Here is a 24,964-nt window from a genome sequence, read left to right on the forward strand (position 1 = left end):
CTTTTTCTAAAATGGCGTCTATTTCACCATCAGAGTGAGGTGGATTTTGAGGTGCTTTCTGTTTCTCTTACTGACACTGCATTAGGTCATAAACGTTGCAAATATTTATCACAGTTTGCTTTTTTATTTTTTCCTTTTTAAAATATAATGAATTTTAAAATGTATCGAATTTCTTCATTAGATTCACTTTTCACTCCTTTTAAAAGAATAATAATAGCTGGAAACAATATTTTACAAATTTATTTAATTTAACCTTTTGATTTCATCAAAACCATTAGCCAACGTATCTAAAGAAGTTCTCTCTAAGACACTCCTAAAACCGAAAATGATTTCTTGTTACGTTACGTTACGTTGTGACATCGTGACGTCCTATCAAGCCCGTGTCGAGAGGCAAGACGCATTCTCCAACATTTGTAAAGTTATTCAATTATTTTCTGGTTATACGAATGTTAAAGAAATGAGCCACTTTTTACAAGCATGATGGTGCTCGCTTTGCCTCACGCCACTGATAAAAACGTGGTGTAGTAGTCGCTGTCAGATACCACATTAGGAACACATATCTATACTAATATTATAAAGAGGAAAGATTTGATTGTTTGTTATAAATTATTTATTCAAACAAAACAAATCTTATAACTATATTTACAATACTACGACTACATAAAATTAAAATTATCATTACGTTGAAGCGTACCAAGAATACTGGCAGCATTACCGCGTTGGATAGCAATTCTGATCCGTTGACCGAAATAGCTGCCAGCGCTTGGGTTTCCAGTAGCCTTATTGAGGCGCGAAGATAGTATTTTGAACATTCTCTGCGCCTCTGGGCCCCACGGGCCAAGTGTCACGACACCAAACGGCACAAAGATGTATGACTCACTGAGACCAACATATTTGCGACGCTTGCTGTCTTCGGCAGTCGAAGCAGCAGCCCCAGCACCAACTGACGTAACATGACATGAGAAGGAGCCAGAGTGTCGACGCAAGTAGCGTCCCACACCAGCGCCCTTCCCCGTGCCCAAGCCACCAGCGTCATTCCATCAGGACGCTTGCCATCGCGGCGGGTAATACCATTTGGCTCTAAAACAGCTGGTATATTAAGAGCGGCAAATGCCCTGCGGATGACTTCATTAATGCTGGGGTGACGACTGATACGGCCTGCCGATTTTAGGCAGGATAACCCGTGGCGTCCAAGAGCATTTACGTGAACGCCACATTGTTTGTTTGTATTGAATAGGCTCCGCAACTATTGAACCGATTTGAATAATTCTTTCACTGTTGGGAAGCTACATTATCCCCGGTTGATATAGGGTACATTACATTTTCAAAAATTAGGGATCCCTACTAAAAGTCCAATAATGTAACCCAAGGTGTAAAAATATGTACGCGAAGGACGTCGCGGGGTATCAGCAAGTCTTATATAAATCCACCGTAGCTCGTAGCGATTGCTTACTATACGTCATGATCATTACCTAACCGACGAATATCCAGTACCCCGCCCCCGCTCACTTAAGTTGGTTGATTGAATTGTGTTTGCATTGCGAATATACTTTAGGTATAACATAGGTATAGATAAGTTAAAAAAGTTAAAGTTTTAAAGTCAATCAGCGCCACGCTCCTCTATTGAAGTTTGGCATAAAAATGCTAAAGTTACATGCTATCGCAGGCGGAACTTCTCAACGCGACCTGGTGCAGCACCGTCGGAGAGAGCAGAAACTCCCAGTCATCCCAGGTGTTGTGGGTAGTGGTGATACTGCTTCTGGTCCTTACCCTCCTCGCAACTGGTTTACATATCCTGGGGGACAAGTGTGGAAGATGCGACGGTTTGTAATTAAGTTTTTACTATGTGAGATATAAAGATATTTTTTCAACACTGTCCCAGTGTTCATGTTATCCTCTATGAGCTCTAATCGTTGCATCAGTAACTGATCATACAATAAGTACTTTGTGATATACAAATTGAAGAGATTTAAGGGTTGTAACCAAAATGTGCAAACAAAACTCTGCTTACGTGTCTATTAGGCAGAGTTTGTTACAATAGACTTTGAACATTACTGTCACGAAATAAGGCATAAATTTGAATAAATGTTTTAATGTTATTCATTATTACTGTAAATTACATTATATGTAACATATATCACGCCAATCGGACATTTTTTGACGACTTTTAATAGGGTTGGGAGTCTAGTTTTTAATACGTATGTTAATGGGTATATTTTTAAAATTCGTAGCCATACCTGCAATTTTGTTTTCCTTAACACCCGATTCCATTATTGTTATTTATAATATTAACCTCGAAAAAAAAGATAATATGAAAGGAGGGGAAATTATCGAAGTTTCTAGCATAATAAACGCGTTCCAAATTTGAATTCAAAGAATAAAAAATAGAAGTATTTAGCTGTAAGAATATTTATGGCGAGACCAGTTATATATGTAAATGCATAAATTTATGATAGATACTCATAATAGTAAGTAAAGTTCTTACTTCCTTCTTATATTTATGAGTGATTTCTAGGTAATAAATATTTAATGGCATTTTCACTGAAGAAAAATTGGCACATACTTAATTATGACCGAAGTAAACCAAGACACGACGCTCGGATGAAGGACCTTGCCTGCCTAGAAGGAATGAGGTGAGTTAAATGTGAAACTATCTGTTCCTTTGTGACGATATAATATATAGGACCTTTTAAATAATGGGTGGCGCAAAAGTACTTCTTTATAATGTGCTGTATTTTTTTTAAACTTTTAGCTACACTTGTGAAAATAATAAATGCACACACTGAAAAGTCTTGGAGCACCATTCTCTACAAGAAATCGTTATTTCTACCTAATAATCAGTATATGGTGTAAACTGAACGTAAATTTCGTCGTTAATCCCCTGGTAATCCCACACAAACTGCGCTAATATTTCTGTCTCAGAGCAGTCGATCAGCTGAGATCGGTGCTGTGAAGTGTCCAAGCCGATCAGACAACGAGCTACGAAATTGATGCCCTGTAGACGGTGTTTTATTTATCACTTTTTTCATGTAGATCACGGAAATTACGCTCATTAAAAAAATAATGTTTTCTGATTGAATCTACCGCTACTTCGTAAAGGGTTGAGCTAATGAGAAAAAGTAGCAAGAAACTCATTGCCACTCTTGTTTACAGCGGATATTGGCAAAGAATTTAAAGATGTTCTGATAAAAAAAACGTTCGCAAACAGTGCCGAAGAAATCGCCTGCAGACCGCTCATCTTATTTAAACTCAGTAGTTCATGATACTGTATCAAAACAAGAGTATCATCAGAAAAGTATCATCATCTTCCTAACAAGTAAAATTATCGCTTTTGGGTCACTAAAACTCCTGAATAATCTAACAGTCCCTTTCTGGTGTGGTGTTTCTGCAAAAAATGTGGTTAGCCCAAATTATCGAGGAATGCTACTGTGAGAGGTGAGCGATACAGAAACATGATTACCAAGTTTCTGACACCGCAAAATGAACTGATTTTGGAGGATATGTTGTTCCAGAATGGCGGTGCAACCTACACGACACGTGCGATCATAGATATTTTATTCCCAGCGATCTTGGCTACTCAATCCCTCAATTTGGCGATTTGCAGTTGCAACATTGCCCTAGTTAACTGCCACAGTCTTTGGCTGTCGCAAAAATATCGTAGCAAACGCGACGAATATATCGCTAGAAGTTCTGGGAACAGTAATGCAAAATATTGTTATCTAAAGATATCATATGCAATACTTTAACAAAATAACATTACAAATCCGCATATACGTTAACGACAACCAGAAAGTTCTTTTTATTAACAAAATATATTATAGTCATTTAAGCATTAAGAAGTCAGGTGATTACTTTTGCGCCACCTAGTACGTCCTCTTTTTATCTCTCTTATCTTACGTGAAATATTATTCTTATAACTATTTCATATTTTTTTATGAGAACAATTGTTGAGACGAGCAAAACAAAAATAAGTGGTGCGCCCTGTCCATCACAATGCAGTGCCGCTCAGGGTTCTTTATAAACTCTGAACGACATTGCATTTACGTCTCTTTAAGACATAATATGTTAAGTCTCATTAGGCCAGTCATGTCAGTTTATAACTTATTTACCATAGGGAGTGATAATAACATAACATATTGCAACAATACTTGGCAAACATCAGGTCGTAAAGGGGCTTTTACAGGGAGAGAAGACCTATAATAAATTCCCAGCCCATCTTTTAAATCATATCATAAAAAAATTGCTTAATCGACTTATTATAATACTATACAATTTTAGGACCCAGACAAGATCCATGCATTATTATCCTCTATCTGTTTACTATACTATAGTAAGCCTTCTTTGTCGGTAGGTATCCTATTTAGCTTGTATCCTGTGCAATGAAGCCTACAACTGTATTAATAAAATAATAATTATACCAGGGTTCCGCACAGTTTTATTATTTGTTATTACAGCGGCCCTTGGCTGCTTTCTGATGAACAATTTCATCTTTCTATAATTATAATAACTTGTTTTATTTCAGATATATTGGCATACAGTGTGTTATATTCGCTCACGTCATCCTCATATATGTTTACTCCTACATCGACAATCCACAGTTTATTGAAAAGGTACGTACTAATAACAAATACGAGAGCTCATGGTCGGATTGGACTGCATTCTAGGCGCCCCCACAGAAAAGGGATCACCGCAATAGAGATTTCGTAAAAAAATTCAAATTCAGACTAGTAAACTTTTCCTTTGATATTTTTTTTCGAGTTTTACCTTTACCTACCAGTGGGAGGCTCCTTTGAACAGGATGCCGGCTAGATTATGGCTACCACAACGGCGTCTATTTCTGCCGTGAAGCAGTGTGTAAGCATTACTGTGTTTCGGTCTGAAGGGCGCCGTAGCTAGTGAAATCACTCGGCAAATGAGACTTAACATCTTATGTCTCAAGGAGACGAGCGCATTTGTAGTGCCGCTCAGAATATTTGGGGTTTTTCAAGAATCCTGAGCGGCACTGCATTGTAATGGGCAGGGCGTATTTATTACCATCAGCTGAACGTCCTGCTCGTTTCATCCCTTTTTTTCATAAAAAAAATCTACAAACATGATTATATTTAATAATATAATTTCAGATTTTATTTATATATTCAAAATTAGCAAATCTAACTATATTTACAATACTAGGATTAATTTCAATTACAACTACATATCATTACGGGGAAGTGTACCAAGAATACTGGCAGCATTTCCGCATTGGATAGCTACAATCATCCTTACTTTCTTCTTCGCTCAAAGCTGCCAGCGCTTGGGTTTCCAGTAGAAGGCTACTGAACAGGGGTTGAGGCGCGTAGATTGTACTTTGTACATTCTCTGGGCCCGTATTTCAGAATATTATTCTTGTATCTATATATTTGTTAAATAATAAAAAAATCTTCATTTGGTTTTACAATAAATTAAAGACAGCAAGGCGAAATCTATTGGAATTTGGGCTGATAAGACGTAACCTCTTATGTCTGCACTTATATGTTATACAGGGTGTCCCAAAGTTTTGGGACATGAAGGGGAAGTACCTTTAATATCGTAGATAGGGATAGGTATTTTACTGAAAGAAGACTTTATGTTATTTTTAAAAGTTAGTAATTCTGCATTAAAAGATTTTCTAAAAATTACTTGCCTCGTCTGGGACTCGAACCGACTCAAATGTACAAAAAAAAACATCCCTACTTTTATAATGCCAATCGAAAGAATGGCCAAAACCTAATCTCTTCTTAAGTAACATATTTTTTTTTAAAGAAAGGAGCGTAAAATGTTTGAGTCAAATTTCAAGAAAGTTATTTATTGCCGACGACGATTTTCGAAAAGTAGAGATATTATCATTCCATAGATAGCATTGATTATTCGTAAATAAGTACCCACTTCATAATTAAAATACTTTAAAGCATAGTTTTTTTTTTAGTTTAAAAGGGATACGAGAACGTGGGTGAGTTATAAACAGAATTGTGCCATATCATATCGAGTATTCACCATAAAATGATAAGAAAATCAAAAGGGAGCGGACTCATTGCTTCGATTTGCGTAAGACAGGAGGGACCACATTTTGAGCATTAAATTAATTAATTTACAAAAAAATACCCACTTAATTGACTACTTTCTCATATCTACATATCATAAAAGAAGGGGTGTTTTTTTACAATTAAGTCGGTTCGATTCCCAGACGAGGTAAGTAATTTTTAGAAAATCTTTGAATGCAGAATTACTAACTTTTAAAAATAACATAAAGTCTTCTTTCAGTAAAATACCCTATCTACGATATTTAAGGTACTTTCCCTTCATGTCCCATAACTTTGGGACATCCTGTATAATACTCTGCTAGCAACACGGTCGTTGCGATTTGATTCGGGCTTATACTATCAACAATCTAAAGCTTTTTATGGGAAAAAGTGATGAAAATATGAGCAAGACTTTCATCTGACAGAAAGTGACACACCCTGATTACAATGCAGTGCAGGATTCTATAAAAAGACTTTAAGAGATGTTGAGTCTCATTAGCCCACTAATTTCTCTAGCTACAGTGCCTTTCAAACCAAAACACAATAATGATTCACATTCCATCTACAACAAGAAAGGCGAAAAGAAATTAATGCAGTAACAATAAGAGCTTTATGAGTTAGTTATCGTGTAAGATTGAGAAAAAAGCAAAGTGGAAAAAGAAGAACTAGTGACAATTATTGAAAATAAAATGTTGAGTTAGTACGACCTTTCCCAATATTCAGTCTATCAACTTGAGATAAATTCGTAACTATCGTTGACTTTTCTGTCCCAATAAACTTATCGACGGTAACTCACCTTATCCACAGCCTTATCCGTACACGCTGTTTGTCAAAAGGACTACGAATAGCTTACCAGCGATAGAAGTTTGTATGTAAATTGCAATTCACGCGTCCCAATATAAGGCGATAAGTATGACTTATCGGGTATATTGGGACAGCTTCAGTGACAGCTAATTACTCACAGTAGAAGGTAGTAATTTATCTCTATCTGTAGATAATATATTGGGAACAATAATCGTGAACGTTGATTGCAGTGCTTTGGGAAGATCAACATTTCTTCTCGCTAAAATTGACGCTTCATTTATTGTTTTCGTCAAAATTAATACATTATGAAAAAAAATTGACTTTTTATGTCTTCTTGAGTTGCTACCTACTATACTATCAGATTGAGACTCAATAAAGATAGAGGGTTTTTGTGAGAGGATCGGATAAAGGATTTGATAGGACCATGGCAAATGGAGACCCTCTCTCGGATAAAAACAGTTTTTTTTCATTTTTTTACTCTCTGGGATGGTAATGTAAATGAGTTGGCTAGGAACCTTAGTAACAATGTATGATATGAATTTCAGACATTCGACAGCATAGTTTGGAAGATAGTGCTGAACTCTCCAGTCTGGATACAAGCATTCTTCTCAATCTCCGGCTTCCTCATGGCGTACACATCGCTCATAGTTTCCGAGAAGACAACATTAACATTTGGCAAATGTCTGCTTAGTATTCTGTACCGATGGATAAGGTGAATTGAGATATCTTCATCATCATCATCATCATCATCTTATAATCTGGAAGACGCCCATTGCTGCACAAAGGCCTCTCCCAAAGATCGCCACGACGATCGGTCCTGCGCTGCCCTCATCCAAACTATTCCGGCGATCCTGATTAGATCATCGGTCCACTTTGAGGGGGGGCTAACAACACTGTGTCTTCCATTGGAGGACATTGCTGCCCCACTAGCCATCTCACCACCGAGCTATGTGCCCTGCCCACTGAAACTTCAGCTTCGCAATCATTTGGGCTATCGGTGACTTTGGTTCACCTGCGGATCTTCTCATTTCTGATTCGACCTGAATCCTGTTAGGCAGGTCCAATTTCGCGAAAGTGGTCACTGGTCGAATCCACCTCGAATTGGCAGGGTTCGGGACGCTCCGTAAAAATCTTCTTGTCCCAAATACCGCAGTGTCTAAAGACGAAGGTTTTTAACTAGTGAGTGCCAGTGATGACGCTTTACGCTATTACGCCTGATGAGAAAACTCATGGTCACTCAGAGAGCAACATACCTTATGTTTGGAATTTCTCTGCGAGATCGAATCAGAGATATCTTATGAATATATTATTATAATGAAGCAATGCAGCCGATATAATACCATTTTTGTACTAGAGAAAAGAGCTATTCATGTTATATATAAATTGCTGTTGCTTCTCAATGTATTCATGATAATTCATGAAATGTATGTCCCATAGGCACATTAGTAATTTTTTTTAAAGAAATCTGTGATAGTTTTAATTATTATTACAATTATGTTTTTACACCACGATTAACTACTACTCGGTTTAGTCGAGTTATTTCGTTTTTTATTGGGTGATGTATATTATATGCTTTTTTAGAACAGGGTTAATGGTCATGCCAGGGTTCAGGGCTTGTTATGCTCGCTGAAATGGCACTGCTCGTGACAACGTCGTGGGACGGGACGTTACTTTCCTTAAGATATTTGCAAGGGATGCTGGTCCATACAACGTGCTTATAATAAGCTGCTTAGACTCTAGAGCATATATTTTTTTGAAAAATATTTAAAGACACATACCTACATGTTTAGTACATATACAGCAGACTTACGATTTTATTATAAAGTACTGACTATTTACACACAGATAAATGGTTGCCGACATCACTTTTCAGGCTCACACCAGTAGCAATATTCGCGTTGTGGTTCACGATAGCGTGGTACCCCCAGCTGGGCAGTGGGCCACAGTGGGCCTGGATCGTGGACCGCGAGGCCCACGACTGCTCCGAGCGGTGGTGGTATCACGTGCTCTATGTCCACAATCACATCCCGCTCGGCAAGTTCTGCATGGGTCATACTTGGTGAGCCTATAAATTTAAGCTTACAAATGGATACCAAGAGGTACTTACATAGAATTTCATTTTGTTCGTTGGTATTAAAATTTTGATTGCTAAATGACCTGGCATTCAAAACAACATCAAGACCTATTATTGGGTCCGATTGGGCAATAGCTGCCTGAAAAAAATACCCACTGAGTGTCTTACATCCATTGTTCTGAGGCATATCTTTTAGATTGTGTGGTAGATTTTGATGTTTAATAAGTTAATTAAAAATCATATTTTGAATAATTATATTTGAATTAAATTGAATTGAGAACGAACGAAATACCAAAAATCTTTTGTCAATTTATACGAATTCATTATGTATCAGGTACTTGGCGGTAGACATGCAGCTTCACATCATTGGTATCCTGGTCCTACTGCTCCTGATGCGGTATCCTTTCCTCACCAGTGCAGTGCTCGCGTTCCTGCTCCTTGCCACAACAGTCGCTGCAGGCTGCGTTACTTATCTGTACCAGCTATCTCCAATCATCACCGCTCAATCCCCAGAGTAAGATCTTACTTCTAAACCCTATATTTGAAAAAATTATTAAGAAGTACACTTAGCTTAAGACCTTGGCGAAAAAGTATAATCCGGCTAAGTTTGAAAGCAAACAGTTGCATAAAACGTAGTGGATTTCAGCTATCTCCGTTTTTTACAAGATTATAGCCGTCATCTGTCAATCTATCAATGTTACATACAATCGAGTGAATCGCTTTTTCTTAGAGTTTCGCTAGGCTGCAGGTTCTGTCAAACCTGCAACCAAGAATCAGTATTACCACAGAGTCAGGATAGATACTGACGGGTATTAGTTGTTACTTTCAGAGATCTTCGGACATTCTTTTTGAACTCATCAATACTTCCAAAGCTGTACCTCCCGAGTTGGATGAACATGTCTGGATATGTATGCGGCATGGCAACAGCCTTCATTCACTCCCACTACCAGAAAGCTGCCATCAAACTCAACCAGAAAAAGGTTTGTTTTGTGCGTATAATGTTGGTTCACGAAATGCAGATCGACTTTTGGCTGTTTTATTTTGTTAACCAGTATTAATTAGCCATACATTTAATAAAAATGTTTGAAGAAAATTATTTAAGAAATGAATTTTTCTAAGCTTATAATTTTAATGTATTAGGAGGACAAAAGACCGTGCGGGTCATCTTTTCCTTCTAAGTGATCACCGTTGCTCATGCTCACTAACAACACTAAAGAAATCACAAAAGCGTTGATGACTCCTACCAGAATCGATATATCGATCTGGAAGTAAGTAGAGTAATATTGTAATGAAGTATTTAACACGGATCTCGGTAGTGCGTTTGATAAAGTCGATCATAATGTATTTCTTACTAAGCTATTCAACTACGGCTTCTCTAACCCTATTATTTTCGTTTAAGTCATACCTGAGTGGTAGGTCTCAAGGAGTCATCACAAACAGTTTAAATTCCATGTGTTACACTACATTTTCTTGCATACTCCAAGGATCTCTCCTAGGGCCTTTGCTTTTTGTACTTTTAAATAATGACGTGAAGCGCTAGTTAACGCGTTTTTTCGAGAAGATATTAACGCTGGTGGCATGGGCTTAAAGTAACAATATGATCCTCAACGCTCATTAATGTGTTCATATTACAAAAACTGGTGAAAAAAATATAATTTCCAAAACATTAGTTTGTTTATAAATTCCATTTGACCGCGTGCAACGCAAAGCAGCTCGAATTGTCGGGGACCCAGTGCTCTGTGAACGGCTGGATCACTTGGCATTGCGTAGAGTCGTCGCTTCATTGTGTGTCTTCTACCGCATTTATCACGGGGAGTGTTCTGAAGAGCTGTTTAACCTGATCCCTGCCGCCGAATTCCACCTTCGCACGACACGCCACAAGTTAGGATATCATCCCCACCATCTGGATATGTGGCGGTCCTCCACAGTGCGGTTTACAAGGAGCTTTCTTCCACGTACTACAAAGCTGTGGAATGAACTTCCTTGTGCGGTGTTTCCGGGACGATACGACATGGGTACCTTCAAAAAAAGCGCGTACACCTTCCTTAAAGGCCGGCAACGCTGGTGTTGCAAGATATTGTGGGCAGCGGTGATCACTTAACAACAGGTGACCCTACGCTCGTTTGTCCTCCTATTCCATAAAAAAAAAGTGATAGGTTGGAAAAAATTCAAAGATCTTTTGCTCGATTTCTGGCATTCAAAGAAACAAATATAGGTTCTTGTTTATCTTACAGCCAGAGACCTAAATATTTGAAATTCAAAAATGATCACAGAATCGTTCTCTGCACCCTCGAGAACCTCGGACACGATATCCATATTGCTGAAATCATAATTTCGTGCGGCGGCCATCTTGGATTCAAATATGATCACACAATCGTTCTCTGCACACTCGAGAACCTCGGACACGATATTCATATTGCTGAAATCATAATTTTGTGCGGCGGCCATCTTGGATTTCAAAAATGATCACAAAATCGTTATCTGCACCCTCGAGAACCTCGGACACGATATCTATATTGCTGAAATCATAATTTTGTGCGGCGGCCATCTTGGATTTCAAAAATGATCCGAAAATCGTTCTCTGCACCCTCGAGAACCTCGGACACGATATCCATATTGCTGAAATCATAATTTTGTGCGGCGGCCATCTTAGATTTCAAAAAAGATCACATAATCCTTATCTGCACCCTCGAGGACCTCGGACACGATATCCATATTGCCGAAATCATAATTTTGTGCGGCGGTCATCTTGGATTGATCTAACTTCCCTAAAGTACATATATACAAAAATCCCGCGTGGCATAATATTCAAAATAATATTACGTAAATTTTATTTTAGTACTTTCCGACTTACATTTACCTATATATTTCAACAAATACGCTGTCGCATCAACATTATTTTTTTACTATGATTCCCGCTTTGTACTTGTTTGCTAAAATCTTACGTAATGTGAGCCCGAGAGACACGAACACAGTACCTTCCTTGACAGTGGTCACAGGCGTACTGCTGGCTTAAGCGAGCGAACCATGGCGTCGCGTTTGGTTTATTACGAAAAAAATTAATATAAAATAATTCATAAAGCGTATTGATAAATCCCACAGTGAAAACTTATAAATACTAATAAACTATCGAATAAAATAAGTTTTGTGTTTATAGCTATCATAGTTTTATGATAATATAAACAATTTAAATAAAAAAGACTATTTTTCAAAAAATAAATCTACCGAGATTTTTTTTCGTAATCGTGTTTTCGAAACAGCGATAATTTAGATAAAGAAATGAAGATAAACATGTCAAAAAATTGGAATCGTAGTATTTGTAGAAGTATTTTAAGTAGATTTTTAAAAATGTTACTTTTTAGGACTATTGCGCCTTATTTTACACAATGGATGTGTTAGGGATGTCGATGCTACAATTTAAAAGACTTTGCAACCGTTGTTTCTTACTTATATTATATAGTTTGATTACCCTTTAAAATACGTTTTTTTTGTATTCACATTATCTTTAATAACCAAAACATATAAAATATATAAGGATATTTCAACATTGGATAGCAAAGCTAGTAGCTTCATTGAGGCACCTTTATAGTGCAAGGATTAAGTACTATGTACAATGTTCGCTCCTCAGGGCTAAGGCACAATCATGAACATGTCATTCTGAATTAGTCTTACTCATTACAAGAAGCCAGTTTACACTTTTTGTAGTGACCATTTCCATACCTAAGCCACCAGCGTCATACCATAAAAGGCTTAATCGCGACCAGCAAGTCTATGGCTCTAAATTATAGATATTATTCTCAAATTTATTTATTCAAACAAAACAAATCTTATAACTATATTTACAATACTATGACCACATAAAATTAAAACTATCATTACGTGCCAAGAAGCGTAGAATACTGGCAGCATTTCCGCGTTGGATAGCTAGGCTGATCCGTTGAACGAAATAGCAGCCAGTGTTTGGGTTTCGATTAGCCTTATTGAGGCGCGAAGATAGTACTTTGTACATTCTCCGCGCCTCTGGGCCCCACAGGCCAAGTGTCTCAACACCAAACGGCGCAAAGATGTATGACAGAGACCGGCATATTTGCGACGCTTGCTGAAGTAACTTGGACATGAGAAGGAGCCAGAGTGTCGACGCAAGTCGGGTCCCACACCAGCGCCCTTCCCCGTACCCAAGCCAACAGCGTCATTCCATCAGGACGCTTGGCATAACGGCGGGAAATAACATTTGGCTTTAAAACAGCTAGTATATTAAGAGCGGCAAATGCCCTGCGGATGATCATTAATGCTGGCGTGACGACTGATACGGCCTGCCGATTTTAGGCAGGATAAACCGTGACGCCCAAGAGATGTGGTTCATTCAGTTTTATACCTAGCCGATTTTTTTATTTTATTTCATTATTTTATTCTCAAATTGTGATTGATTGCAGTGGTTTGTTTCATTATGCCATGTGTCGCTCCACTTGGGGAGTGTCGTGGTATTCTGCGGAGCGATATTCCTCTCTGACGTCGCGCCACCGCAATGGGCAAGCGCATTGTACGCGGCGCTGGACAGAACTCTCCTTTCTATTTTCTTCAGTATTTTCATGCTGGGATGTATCAATGAATGCAAAAGTGAGTATAGCGAACTGAATAATGATTATGTTTAATTTTTTATGAAAGAAGAGAACAAACGAAGACACAGGTTACCTGTTGGTAAGTGATCACAGCAGTCCATACTTGTGACTTGTAACACCAGAAGAATCATAAGAGCATTCCCGACCTTATATTGAAAAAATGTTGCATCGAATAAACTTACAGATTTAATTAGAAAATCGAAAACAACCAAACCGACAAAATAAGCGTGTGTGTCAGCTCCGACGCACGACTGGAGTTTACTCCAGTACTCAAGAACGATTGTCTTTGAACAGGTACTAAACAAAATCAAGTTCAATGGAGTCGGTAACAAACAGACATACAGCAGAAGCTAATAAAAGCGTATTAATAAAAAAATCATATCGTGGTCGTGTCATCGTGTCGTGGAAGGTCAGCTTTTGGTCAAATGTCACACCCAGATCTTTCATTGAATTTCGACTACGTATGCTTACCATTAATGCGGTACTGAAAAGTGATTGAACTAGGATGGGGTCTGTGATTCAACGCCATCTAATAGAGTTTAGGAAACTAACTTTCACTGACCACAACACTTCTTATTGCAAAATAAAATAATTATCAAAAGTAACGCTAGGTGGCCGACAGAAAAATACAATGCTAATTGTTGCCTTATTTGTAAGCTGACAAAGACTGTTTTTATTAAAATGAGAAAAACGTTAGTATGAAATTTTGATGAGCAGATTTTACTGTCCATATTTTTCGCCTTATATAAAAATCAATTCTAGAGGAGTAAACTCCAATAAATCAAAAGCATTGGTACGTTGCGGCGGAAAATCGAATGGGGGAGTGTGTGAGTCAACAATTTAACCTATCGCGCCATCGACCTCTGGATATTGTCTCTGCCATTTTCCAGTGAACTTTCATTAACAAATGTATAATAATCCCTTCAGTCCGAGTAACCTCCACTCTTCTCACTCAAAACTAACAGCGCCTGAGAGTCCAGAAACTACCACTAGAATCACGTTTTATTCATCAAGCATATGAAAAAAACATTATTGTCCAAATTATAATATGATAAAATATGCAAATTATTAATTTAATAGTACAATGTTGATCTTATAATGCTAATCCGAATCTGAAACATCGGCTGTGCCAACATATCTGGGGATGGCATTGACAAGAGCCAGAACAAACTTCTAACAGCAATCATAATATTATTTTTTATACCCAGATCCACTGTACAATTTATTGACTTGGCGTGGGTTCTCCATCCTCGGCAGGCTCTCATATTGCGCCTACGTCATCCATTTCATCATCCTTCGTTACACCGTGGCTAGCTACACCCAGCTGGGACATGTCACCATTTATTCAATGGTAAGTTAGCAATGGACACATATATTATGTTCTTGCGAGTATCGCTCACTTGATAAAACTTATTTATATCCTTGTTAAACGTATTTATTGTATTATTTTTTGTATTAATTCAATTGCCAATTCCGTGGCCATCTGGAGGGCAAAGCCAAACTGGCTTCAAAGAAACTAGGCGTCATAAATAGAGCACGGCAATACTTCAAGCCGGCCCACATTCTAGCGCTCTACAAAGCGCAGGTCCGGCCTCACATGGAGTATTGCTGTCATCTGGCGCACCCCAGTATCAGCTCGATCCATTTGACCGCGTGCAACGCAGAGCAGCTCGAATTGTCGGGGACCCAGTACTCTGTGAACGGCTGGATCACTTAGAGACGTCGCTTCATTGTGTGTCTTCTACCGCATTTATCACGGGGAGTGTTCCGAAGAGCTGTTCAACCTGATTCCTGCCGCCGAATTTCTTCTTCTCACGACACGCCACAAGTTACGATATCATCCCCACCATCTGGATGTGTGGCGGTCCTCCACAGTGCGGTTTTCAAGGAGCTTTCTTCCTCGTACCACGAAGCTGTGGAATGAGCTTCCTTGTGCGGTGTTTCCGGGACGATACGACATGGGTACCTTCAAGAAAAGCGCGTATACCTTCCTTAAAGGCCGGCAACGCTCTTGTGATTCCTCTGGTGTTGCAGGAGAGTGTGGGCGGCGGTGATCACTTAACACCAGGTGACCCGTACGCTCGTTTGTCCTCCTATTCCATAAAAAAAAAAATGGTGTTGTTAAGGGGCCTTTTTCACAAGAGTTTTTTTTTTTTTTTTCAAATCACTCATAGAATATAATACGTCACCAAACCATTACTGAAGTCGGATAGTGCCCACGTTGCACTCTGTCGACTAATTGGGAAGCTTCATTAGAACTTTGAGCATAAATACGGTCATTTTTGTTAGTCAAAATATTGCAAAATGTTGTAATAAATCTCTTATACGTAAACAAAATTTTTCTGTGACCTCCCTTCGCTTACCGCTTCAGTAGTTGTTTCGATTTTATCACCCTATTCTTTTTTAAATTATCATTTTAGAAATTACCAGTACAAGAGACGTACTAGGGCTGCAATAGGCTGGAAGTCCTAAGTCATCTATTAAAATACGCGACATGGTTTTAGGAGCTATCTTCATCTCCCGCGATAAAATCTTTTGCTTTCGGACAGGATTTCTTCGAATTCTTTCCTTTTTTATTGCTTTGACCACGTTTTTTGTACGAACACTATGTGGACGGCCAGATCTTTTTCTGTCACAGAGAGATATCATTGTACCTATTAATAGCCCTGTATTCGATTCTCTTTTTACCCCACTCCATTTTAATATCGCAAAATATTGTACAATGTATTGGTGCCAAAATGAGAAAACTCAATGAACAATCAATAATATTTTGTTTATTTTTAACTGTAACAGTATTTATGGCCAGACTAAGTATAATATAAGTAGCAATAATAATTCGATTATGAATTACACTCAGACATATTTGGCCTTAGAGTTTTAACAGATTTTAATTTAATTTAATGAATATTTCGTTACATTATTTGTCTTTACTTTCTTTTCCCGTGAAAGTCAAGTTTAACATAACAAATGTCACAAATAGTCAATTAAGCTACAATCCAACACGTGGTGGTTAATAACCACCACGTCGAAGAAGGAAAGACAAAATAAGGAAAAGTAGCACCTTAACATAAGTCATGAACAGTTTCGCTTATGGAAACATAAAATTAATTGACACTGATTTCAGATATCCCTTCTCATAACAACATCAGTAGTGACATACTTGCTGTGTATACCAATATGTCTTATCGTGGAACTGCCGATGATACAACTGTGGAAGGCTGTCTTCGAATCACTAGAACCAGTTCATCCAACAGAGGACCACGCACCAACGAGCCCCAAGTTTGACCTTGTTGCTAGTATAAGGCGAAACCAAGTCAATTGTCAAGCATAGACAAAGCAAAGAGTTTGGAAATTATTTAGTGTTTAGGTGTACATAGGAATTATGACAAATGTTAAGGTTAAGGATGTTATCTGTGGATAAAAAGCTTGGGTAGACATCTCCAAAGGTTGCTATAGAAATATTTCACTGTATGGCAAGAATGTAATGCAAGTAACCAAAAAGTCTGTCGTAGGACTGAAGTAAAGCACTTATTATACTTTACTCAATTTAATCGTCTAAATTCAGAAGCAACTTACAAATTAGAAGCTTCTGATCTCACTGTCCTAAATTTAGTTACTGAATCAATAATTATAGTCCAGTCATTATAGTAAGTTCTCCTCGGAATTCGAGATACCCAGCTGTAACTCTGTAAATATTTGTATATTGACACCCTAAAAGTTGTCTCAAAACCTACATAGGTGTGCGCAACTATTAAATTTCAATGTCAAAGGTCACAAAAATCGGTTTTTTGCGCTTTTTTTGTAAATATCTCATTTCCTATGGGTTTTTTGCTATTTGTATTTATTATCAATATTGTAGAATACAAAATTCTCTACAAAATGTTTGAAATTTTTTTTTATACGGTGAACCGTTTTCGAGAAAGAGGGCGGAGAGAGCGCGGTCATAGCACTTCAGGTCAAACGGTGCCTCCGGTCGAAAACGTGCCATATATCGAGAACTATTGATAAATCAATGATTATAAATATTTGTCAATTTTTATTACTTGTTGAGTACACCCTCCTATATGTAGGTTTTGAGACAACTTTTAGGGTGTCAATATACAAGTATTTACAGACTTACAGCTGGGTATCTCGAATTCCGAGATTCTTACCTAATTTAAGCTTAAATGACTGGACTACTACCAATTAAAGCGCGACGAAGTCCGACGTGACATATACGAGGAGGGCTCCAGACATCAAAAAATTGGCCTTTGCCTGGCCCATATTATCCCTGAAACTTGTAAGGCTATTATTATTATTTGGGAACACAAAACAAAATTAGATACGTTCTTCACGCACGAAGAGCACCGAGCGGCTGAAATCAGTAACTTAATACGATTATACCTTCCTAAATGCGTTTCTAATTAGGCTTCTAAATTCAGTCAGTCAGAAACCATCCTCAATCTGAATTTAGGATGCTGGCTTGCTGAATGCGATTATACTTGTCTATATTTAGTAAAGACTGAATTCAGACAACTAAATTCAGTAAAGTGTAATAAGCGCTTAAGAACTTCGTAGCTTTACAAACTCGTATATATTGTTTTGGGGTTGTGAAGAAATATCTTAGTATGTAATGCTTATGTGAATATATTGTTCCGTGAATTAATATGGCAATTATATTTAAATTATTGTAAAATATTATATGAAAAATAAACTAAACTCTTAAAACAAATATATAAAATATGTATCAATTTAGAAATAGTTTAATCAATTGGATTTTAACATTACTATCGTAAGTTTACATCCGTATAGCCGAATGGTTAGTGACCCTGACCACTAAGCTATAGGTCCCGGGTTCGAATCCCGGTAGGTGCAATCATTTATGTAATGAATATGGATGTTTGTTGCCGAGTCATGGACGTTTATATGTATTTATGTATGTTTAAGTAAGTATATTGTATTAAATATATCGTCTTGTACCCATAGTACAGGCTATGCCTAGTTTGGGGCAAGATAACTTGTGTAAAAATGTGTCAATAGTATTATTATTTTATTACAAGTTGACCCGACAGACTTTGTTCTGTATATTATAATAAATAAAATAATATTTTTTATTAATTTGTCAATAATATATCATAACATCAAGAATTATTTCGTAAAATATGATCCCTGTTGTTGTAATGAAATTGTTTCACAGCAGAACTGTCAAACCTTGTGTCAATAAATTCTCTCATAGAAAATAATATGTAGTGCTATCGACCACGCCCGAGCAAAGATCAATAATTGTCTCTGTCCGCTTGTCAACCCAAGCGCGACTTGTGTCATCGGAGAGTGGAGCACGTACAACTACCCTCATGATTCCTAATAAAATCAGCAAGTACCGTACAAAATCAATACATAACCATAATCCCCTTATTTTTGATATTGTTATTTGTAGTTTCACACGACCTCTGACGTTCCGTGCCAGTGCTTTAACCAACTGAGCTAACCGTTCGAGTGACGCATCGTCATAAGATCTTGTATGCTTTGTTCAACTCTTAGGTTGTGGCTTCATCTACATCTGGTTAGAGCACTGGCACGGAACGCCAGAGGTCGTGGGTTCGAGTCCCGCATCATTCATAAAATTTTGTTTTTCAAATTTTATTTGTGTATAGCCTTTCCGGCCCGCTTGGCTGGGCGAATTTTAAAAGGAAATAAATTAATGAAGGAACGTTGGAATTAGAAAAATAAGACATACTACATACCATCAAGGAAAATTTGCGCATCGAATGGTGTTAGTTTCATGTCGATACGATCAGTGGTATAGGCGTGATGGAGCCTCAAAGACCATTTTCATTATATATATAAAGATAATAATAAAGTTATTAGAGTATCAATTCTCTTAATAAATTTTATTAAATTAACAGTAGCTTAAAAAGCACGTATAATTTAAACGACCCAGTTGTATTAAAACGTCCAGTGATAATTCGTAACGTGTTTTTAAAATGACGAATGGTAAGATCTTAAAGTTTAAATTCCATTTAATGAGAGTGCTTTTATCACATTTAGATTTTAAACGTCTCTGCATCTTTGGGTCTTAGTCGCTTGATGCCGCTACGGAAAGCTAATGTAGCGATTGTTTTCGTGCCCTCTCTTTCTAGATTTAATCAGATAAAAATATTTTTAAAAAAAATGAGGGACGAGGTGATCAGGACGTTCAGCTGATGGTAATTGATACGTCCTGCCTATTACAATACAGTGCCACTCAGGATTCTTGAAGAAGCCAAAAATTCTGAGCGGCACTACAGTTGCGCTCATCACCTTAAGACATAAGATGTTAAGTCTTCACTAGCTACGGCGCCCTTCAGACCAAAACACAAAATTACTGCTTCACGGCAGAAATGGGTGCCGTTGTGGTACCCATAATTAAGCCCGCATCAATATTTTTATGATTGTCTGTATCTGTTTTATATATGCCTTCATTTAATTGTGTTTGTTATTATACCTAGGTAACACAGAAAATGTTTAGAAACTGAAAAACGGCTTAATGTAGAAAGTTGCCAATACTTTTATTGTTTTTCGAAGCAATCTCCGTTCCTCTCTACACATCGTCGCATTCGATGGAACCACTGAGAAAAGCAGTGGGCCCATTTTTCCTTAGGGGTCTCTTCTATGGCATTTTCGTACGCTTTCACCGCATCTTCAGGGCTCGTAAAGCGAATACCTCGAATTTTATCTTTAGTTCTTGGAAACAAATAAAAGTCGCAGGGCGCCAGGTCAGGACTGTATGGCGGATGACTCATTATCTCGACACCTGCCATAGTCAAATATTCAACAGTCCGTTTTGCGGAGTGCGCTGAAGCTTTGTTGTGGTGGAGGATCCTGCTTCGAAGGCGCTGCTGTCGATACTCTCATACAAATACCAATGTCTAGGCTTGCCCGTATCTGCTGATAGGTCACTTTCTTATCTTCCTCTATCATGCGTCGCACAGCACTGATGTTATCTTCAGAAGTCACTGTTAAAGGACGTTCTTTTTTTTTATGGAATAGGAGGACAAACGAGCGTACGGGTCACCTGGTGTTAAGTGATCACCGCCGCCCACACTCTCCTGCAACACCAGAGGAATCACAAGCGTTGCCGGCCTTTAAGGAAGGTGTACGCGCTTTTCTTGAAGGTACCCATGTCGTATCGTCCCGGAAACACCGCACAAGGAAGCTCATTCCACAGCTTCGTGGTACGAGGAAGAAAGCTCCTTGAAAACCGCACTGTGGAGGACCGCCACACATCCAGATGGTGGGGATGATATCGTAACTTGTGGCGTGTCGTGCGAAGGTGAAATTCGGCGGCAGGAATCAGGTTGAACAGCTCTTCGGAACACTCCCCGTGATAAATGCGGTAGAAGACACACAATGAAGCGACGTCTCTACGCAACGCCAAGTGATCCAGCCGTTCACAGAGTACTGGGTCCCCGACAATTCGAGCTGCTCTGCGTTGCACGCGGTCAAATGGATCGAGCTGATACTGGGATGCGCCAGACCAGAGATGACAGCAATACTCCATGTGAGGCCGGACCTGCGCTTTGTAGAGCGCTAGAATGTGGGCCGGCTTGAAGTATTGCCGTGCTCTATTTATGACGCCCAGTTTCTTTGAAGCCAGTTTGGCTTTGCCCTCCAGATGGCCACGGAATTGGCAATTGCTCGAGAGACCCAGTATTCCGATACTAGGCGAGGCTTTAAGGGAAGTGTTCTCGAAGAGCGGTGATACGGCAAATGGGGTTTTTTTAGTGGTAAACGCGCAAACTTGAGTCTTCTGGGGGTTAAATTGGACAAGGTTCAACTTACCCCATTCCGCGACCTTCTCGAGAGAGGACTCGATAGAAGACACAAGTTTCTCCCGGCACTGGTCGACGTTTTCCCGAGAGAGACCTGCATGGCCCGTGTATACGGCATCACCAGTGCTGTCGTCTGCATAGCAATGCATGTTGGCGGTGTCCAACATATCATTGATATGCAGAAGAAACAGCGTGGGAGATAGCACACAGCCTTGGGGCACTCCAGCGTTCACGGGCTTGGGATTCGAGCAATAACCGTCGATAACGACCTGTATGCTGCGCCCAGTGAGGAAGCTGGAGGTCCACTTGCATAAGCTCTCGGGAAGCCCAAATGATGGAAGTTTTGCGAGGAGCGCCTTGTGCCATACACGATCAAAGGCCTTCGCTATATCCAGACCAACTGCCAGGCCTTTCCCCCTTGCTTTTAATAGCCGCCGCCCATCTATGTGTTAGGTATACCAGAAGATCGCCAGTCGACCGACCATGGTGAAAGCCGTACTGCCGGTCGTTGATCAACTGGTGACCCTCAAGGTATACCAAGAGCTGGCGGTTAATTATGCTCTCCATGATTTTGGAGAGTAGGGAGGTAATAGCAATAGGCCTGTAGTTTGCCGGATCCGAACTGTCTCCTTTTTTTGGGATTGGATGGACAAGGGCTGACTTCCATGAATCAGGGACTACGCCTTTTGAATAAGAGTGCCGGAATAAACGCGTTAGCACCGGCGTCAACTCAGGGGCACACATTCTAAGCACGATTGGAGAAATTCCATCCGGCCCGCTCGACTTCCTGACGTCCAACGAAAACAGAGCTCGCCTAACAGTTTTCTGTCGGAACTGTACTTCAGGCATGGAGCTCTGACACCGCGGGATGGTCGGCGGTGTTTTTCCGTTGTCGTCAAGAGTCGAGTTGGAGGCAAAAAGAGTGCACAGGAGATCGGCTTTCTCTTTTGCCGTATAGGCCAGGGTGTCATTCCTCATGTGCAACGGCGGCATGGACGGCTGGTTGAAGTTACCAAGAGCAGCTTTCGACAACGACCAGAACTTGCGTGTTCCGGTCGGGTAACTGGAAAGCTGCTCGCCAATTTTGACGACGTGCTTCGATTTCGCACGGGCGATTTGCCGCTTAAAAAATCTGGAGGCACGGTTATATTTCCTCTTCAGAACTTTGCAGTTCGGATCCTTTGAGCCCAGCGCCGCAACCCAAGTTCGATACGCCTGTTTTTTGCAGTCAGATGCTGCAGTTACTGACGCATCAAACCAGGGCTGTGATCTGCCACCGATCGGTACTACAGAGCTTGGTATAAAAATATCCATGCCCTGCAGTATCACATCGGCTACTGCAACGGCGCAGGCACTAGGATCATCCGAAGGGAAACAAACCCTGCTCCAAGGGTAGGATGCAAAAAAGGAACGCATCCTATCCCAATCTGCTGACTTATAGTGCCAAACGCGGCGGGTCGCTGGTGGTCTGCGACGTTGGCGTCGGATAGGCACTACACTCCTGACCAGGCAATGGTCGGACGTTCCGAGAGGGGCGTCGACAGAGACCTGGTAAACATCGGGATGTGTAGTCAGCAGAAGATCTAATAAGGACGGCATGTGGCTATCCACATCCGGGAGCCGCGTCGGCGACTCAACCAATTGGGACAGACCATACGCCAATGCAAAATTATGCACAGATCGCCCTGCGTAGTCTGTGGTACGTGATCCAAGCCATTCGGCATTGTGCTCGTTGAAATCAACCAAAGACTACGATTTCAGCGGAGGGGATCCGAGCAAGCACGTCATCAAATGCCGCTTGAACGCAGCCCATGAGGTGATCCGTTTCTGCGTTACCACTATGGGACCTGTAGACACACGCATAGATGCGGACGCGGTCCTCTAAATCTACGCGGAGCCAGAGAGTAGACAGGCCCCTACCCTCAAAATTGCCGAGACGGCGACAGCAGATATCCTCCCTAACGTACACACATACCCCGGCATGAGGCATGAAATTATGCTCAATTTTGTACCCGGGGTACGTTAAATATGACGTATCGCTAGGTCGAGATATCTGCGTCTCCGTAAGGAAACACAAGGCCGGCTGCGCCGTCTCAAGGTGGTGGTGGACGGCGTTTAAGTTGGAGTGAATTCCCCGGATGTTACAAAAGTCCACATTAAGCGTGGAGCGGGGTGCCGTGGTGTTGCTGCCCTGTTTGTCCTGTGACATACGTGGTACTGTGCCCTCCCCAGAATACGAGGGGCAGCCCGAGCGCGAATGCTCGGGGAGGGATTCTCCGGCTCTACAAGAGCCGGTACCCTCCTGGGGTAATTTCTTTTTTAGGACCGCTCTCATATTTTGTTGGGGGGGGGGGGGGGAAGGACGGGGGGGAATGGCCTCCGGTCCTCGACACTAACCTATGCGAAACATAGCGGCACTAGGCCGCTACTTCACGCCGGTATTCTGTGCGAGTGTGGTAAGTAACCCGGACGAGTCTGGCCCGATTGTGCTGACGTCATTAGACAGCAGCATGACTCTCCCACTTTCAAAAAGCCCGTAGTCGCCTCTTACGACACCCTTGGACAGGGGACTACCCTATTATTTTTACGCCCCGGGGCAGCACAGGGCAAAATTCCAGGGCAAAGTTCCTCACGCGGATGATCATTGAGATTGTTACGTCCACGCTTTAACTCGTTAAACCAATTGTAAATAGTTGCACGAGATGGGGCTTTATTAAGAAATACTAATCGCAGCCTATCATAGCTTTGTTGTTGAGTAAGACCACAACAAAAGTCATAATAAATCATTGACCGATATTTTTCTCGCATTAGGTTCATTTTCACGTGTAACAAGAGTTTTAGATTTGCTGCCAATTCACAAAAACAAATGACAAATGAATGCAATATACTACATCAGTTACCAAAGAGTTCTAAAATTTAAAATCCAAAAAAAAATATTAATTAACAATATTTCTAACAGGCCAGTTCTAAACATTTTCAGTGTTACTTACATATGCATAAAGCTTAAAATGTCTTAAATATTATACTCATACTCCAAATACCGGGGACCCAGTACTCTGTGAACGGCTGGATCACTTGGCGTTGCGTAGAGACGTCGCTTCATTGTGTGTCTTCTACCGCATTTATCACGGGGAGTGTTCCGAAGAGCTGTTTTACCTAATTCCTGCCGCCGAATTCCACCTTCGCACGTCACGCCACAAGTTAGGATATCATCCTCACCATCTGGATGTGTGGCGGTCCTCCACAGTGCGGTTTACAAGGAGCTTTCTTCCACGTACTACAAAGCTGTGGAATGAACTTCCTTGTGCGGTATTTCCGCGACGATACGACATGGGTACCTTCAAGAAAAGCGCGTATACCTTCCTTAAAGGCCGGCAACGCTCTTGTGATTCCTCTGGTGTTGCAGGAGAGTGTGGGCGGCGGTGATCACTTAACAACAAGTGACCCGTACGCTGGTTTGTCCTCCTATTCCATAAAAAAAAAAACCAACGTCCCGTATTGTACCTACCCCTTTTTATTCCCTGGGACACGTTTTTAGGATACATCTATACTTATAACGTGTTTCTATTGTATTTATTATAATCTTTTGATATCAATGTATTTTTTATCAATAAATAAATATACAATGTCAATATAATA

General features: G+C 40.0%; 2 protein-coding genes across 3 annotated transcripts in view; one reads left to right on the plus strand and one right to left on the minus strand.

Moving 5' to 3' along the window:
* Positions 1–19,390, plus strand: part of LOC126972071 (nose resistant to fluoxetine protein 6-like) — a 35,721-nt gene extending 16,331 nt beyond the window's left edge. Inside the window, exons 4-13 of one of the 2 annotated variants that reach the window (XM_050818648.1) lie at positions 1,667–1,823; positions 2,516–2,633; positions 4,523–4,610; positions 7,388–7,554; positions 8,716–8,901; positions 9,251–9,430; positions 9,746–9,896; positions 13,350–13,533; positions 14,744–14,886; positions 16,660–19,390. In XM_050818648.1, coding sequence (XP_050674605.1) covers positions 1,667–1,823; positions 2,516–2,633; positions 4,523–4,610; positions 7,388–7,554; positions 8,716–8,901; positions 9,251–9,430; positions 9,746–9,896; positions 13,350–13,533; positions 14,744–14,886; positions 16,660–16,866 — 1,581 coding nt within the window. In that variant the 3' untranslated portion in view covers positions 16,867–19,390. Of the gene's footprint in view, positions 1–1,666; positions 1,824–2,515; positions 2,634–4,522; positions 4,611–7,387; positions 7,555–8,715; positions 8,902–9,250; positions 9,431–9,732; positions 9,897–13,349; positions 13,534–14,743; positions 14,887–16,659 lie in introns of those variants that run through there. The other variant, XM_050818649.1, reaches the window with a different exon arrangement.
* LOC126972073 (O-acyltransferase like protein-like) overlaps positions 1–24,964 on the minus strand; it is a 283,177-nt gene that overhangs the window by 223,360 nt on the left and 34,853 nt on the right. The window lies entirely within an intron of this gene.

The sequence above is a fragment of the Leptidea sinapis genome, chromosome 25 (assembly GCF_905404315.1).
Source record: "Leptidea sinapis chromosome 25, ilLepSina1.1, whole genome shotgun sequence".
In the NCBI taxonomy this organism is placed as follows: domain Eukaryota; kingdom Metazoa; phylum Arthropoda; class Insecta; order Lepidoptera; family Pieridae; genus Leptidea; species Leptidea sinapis.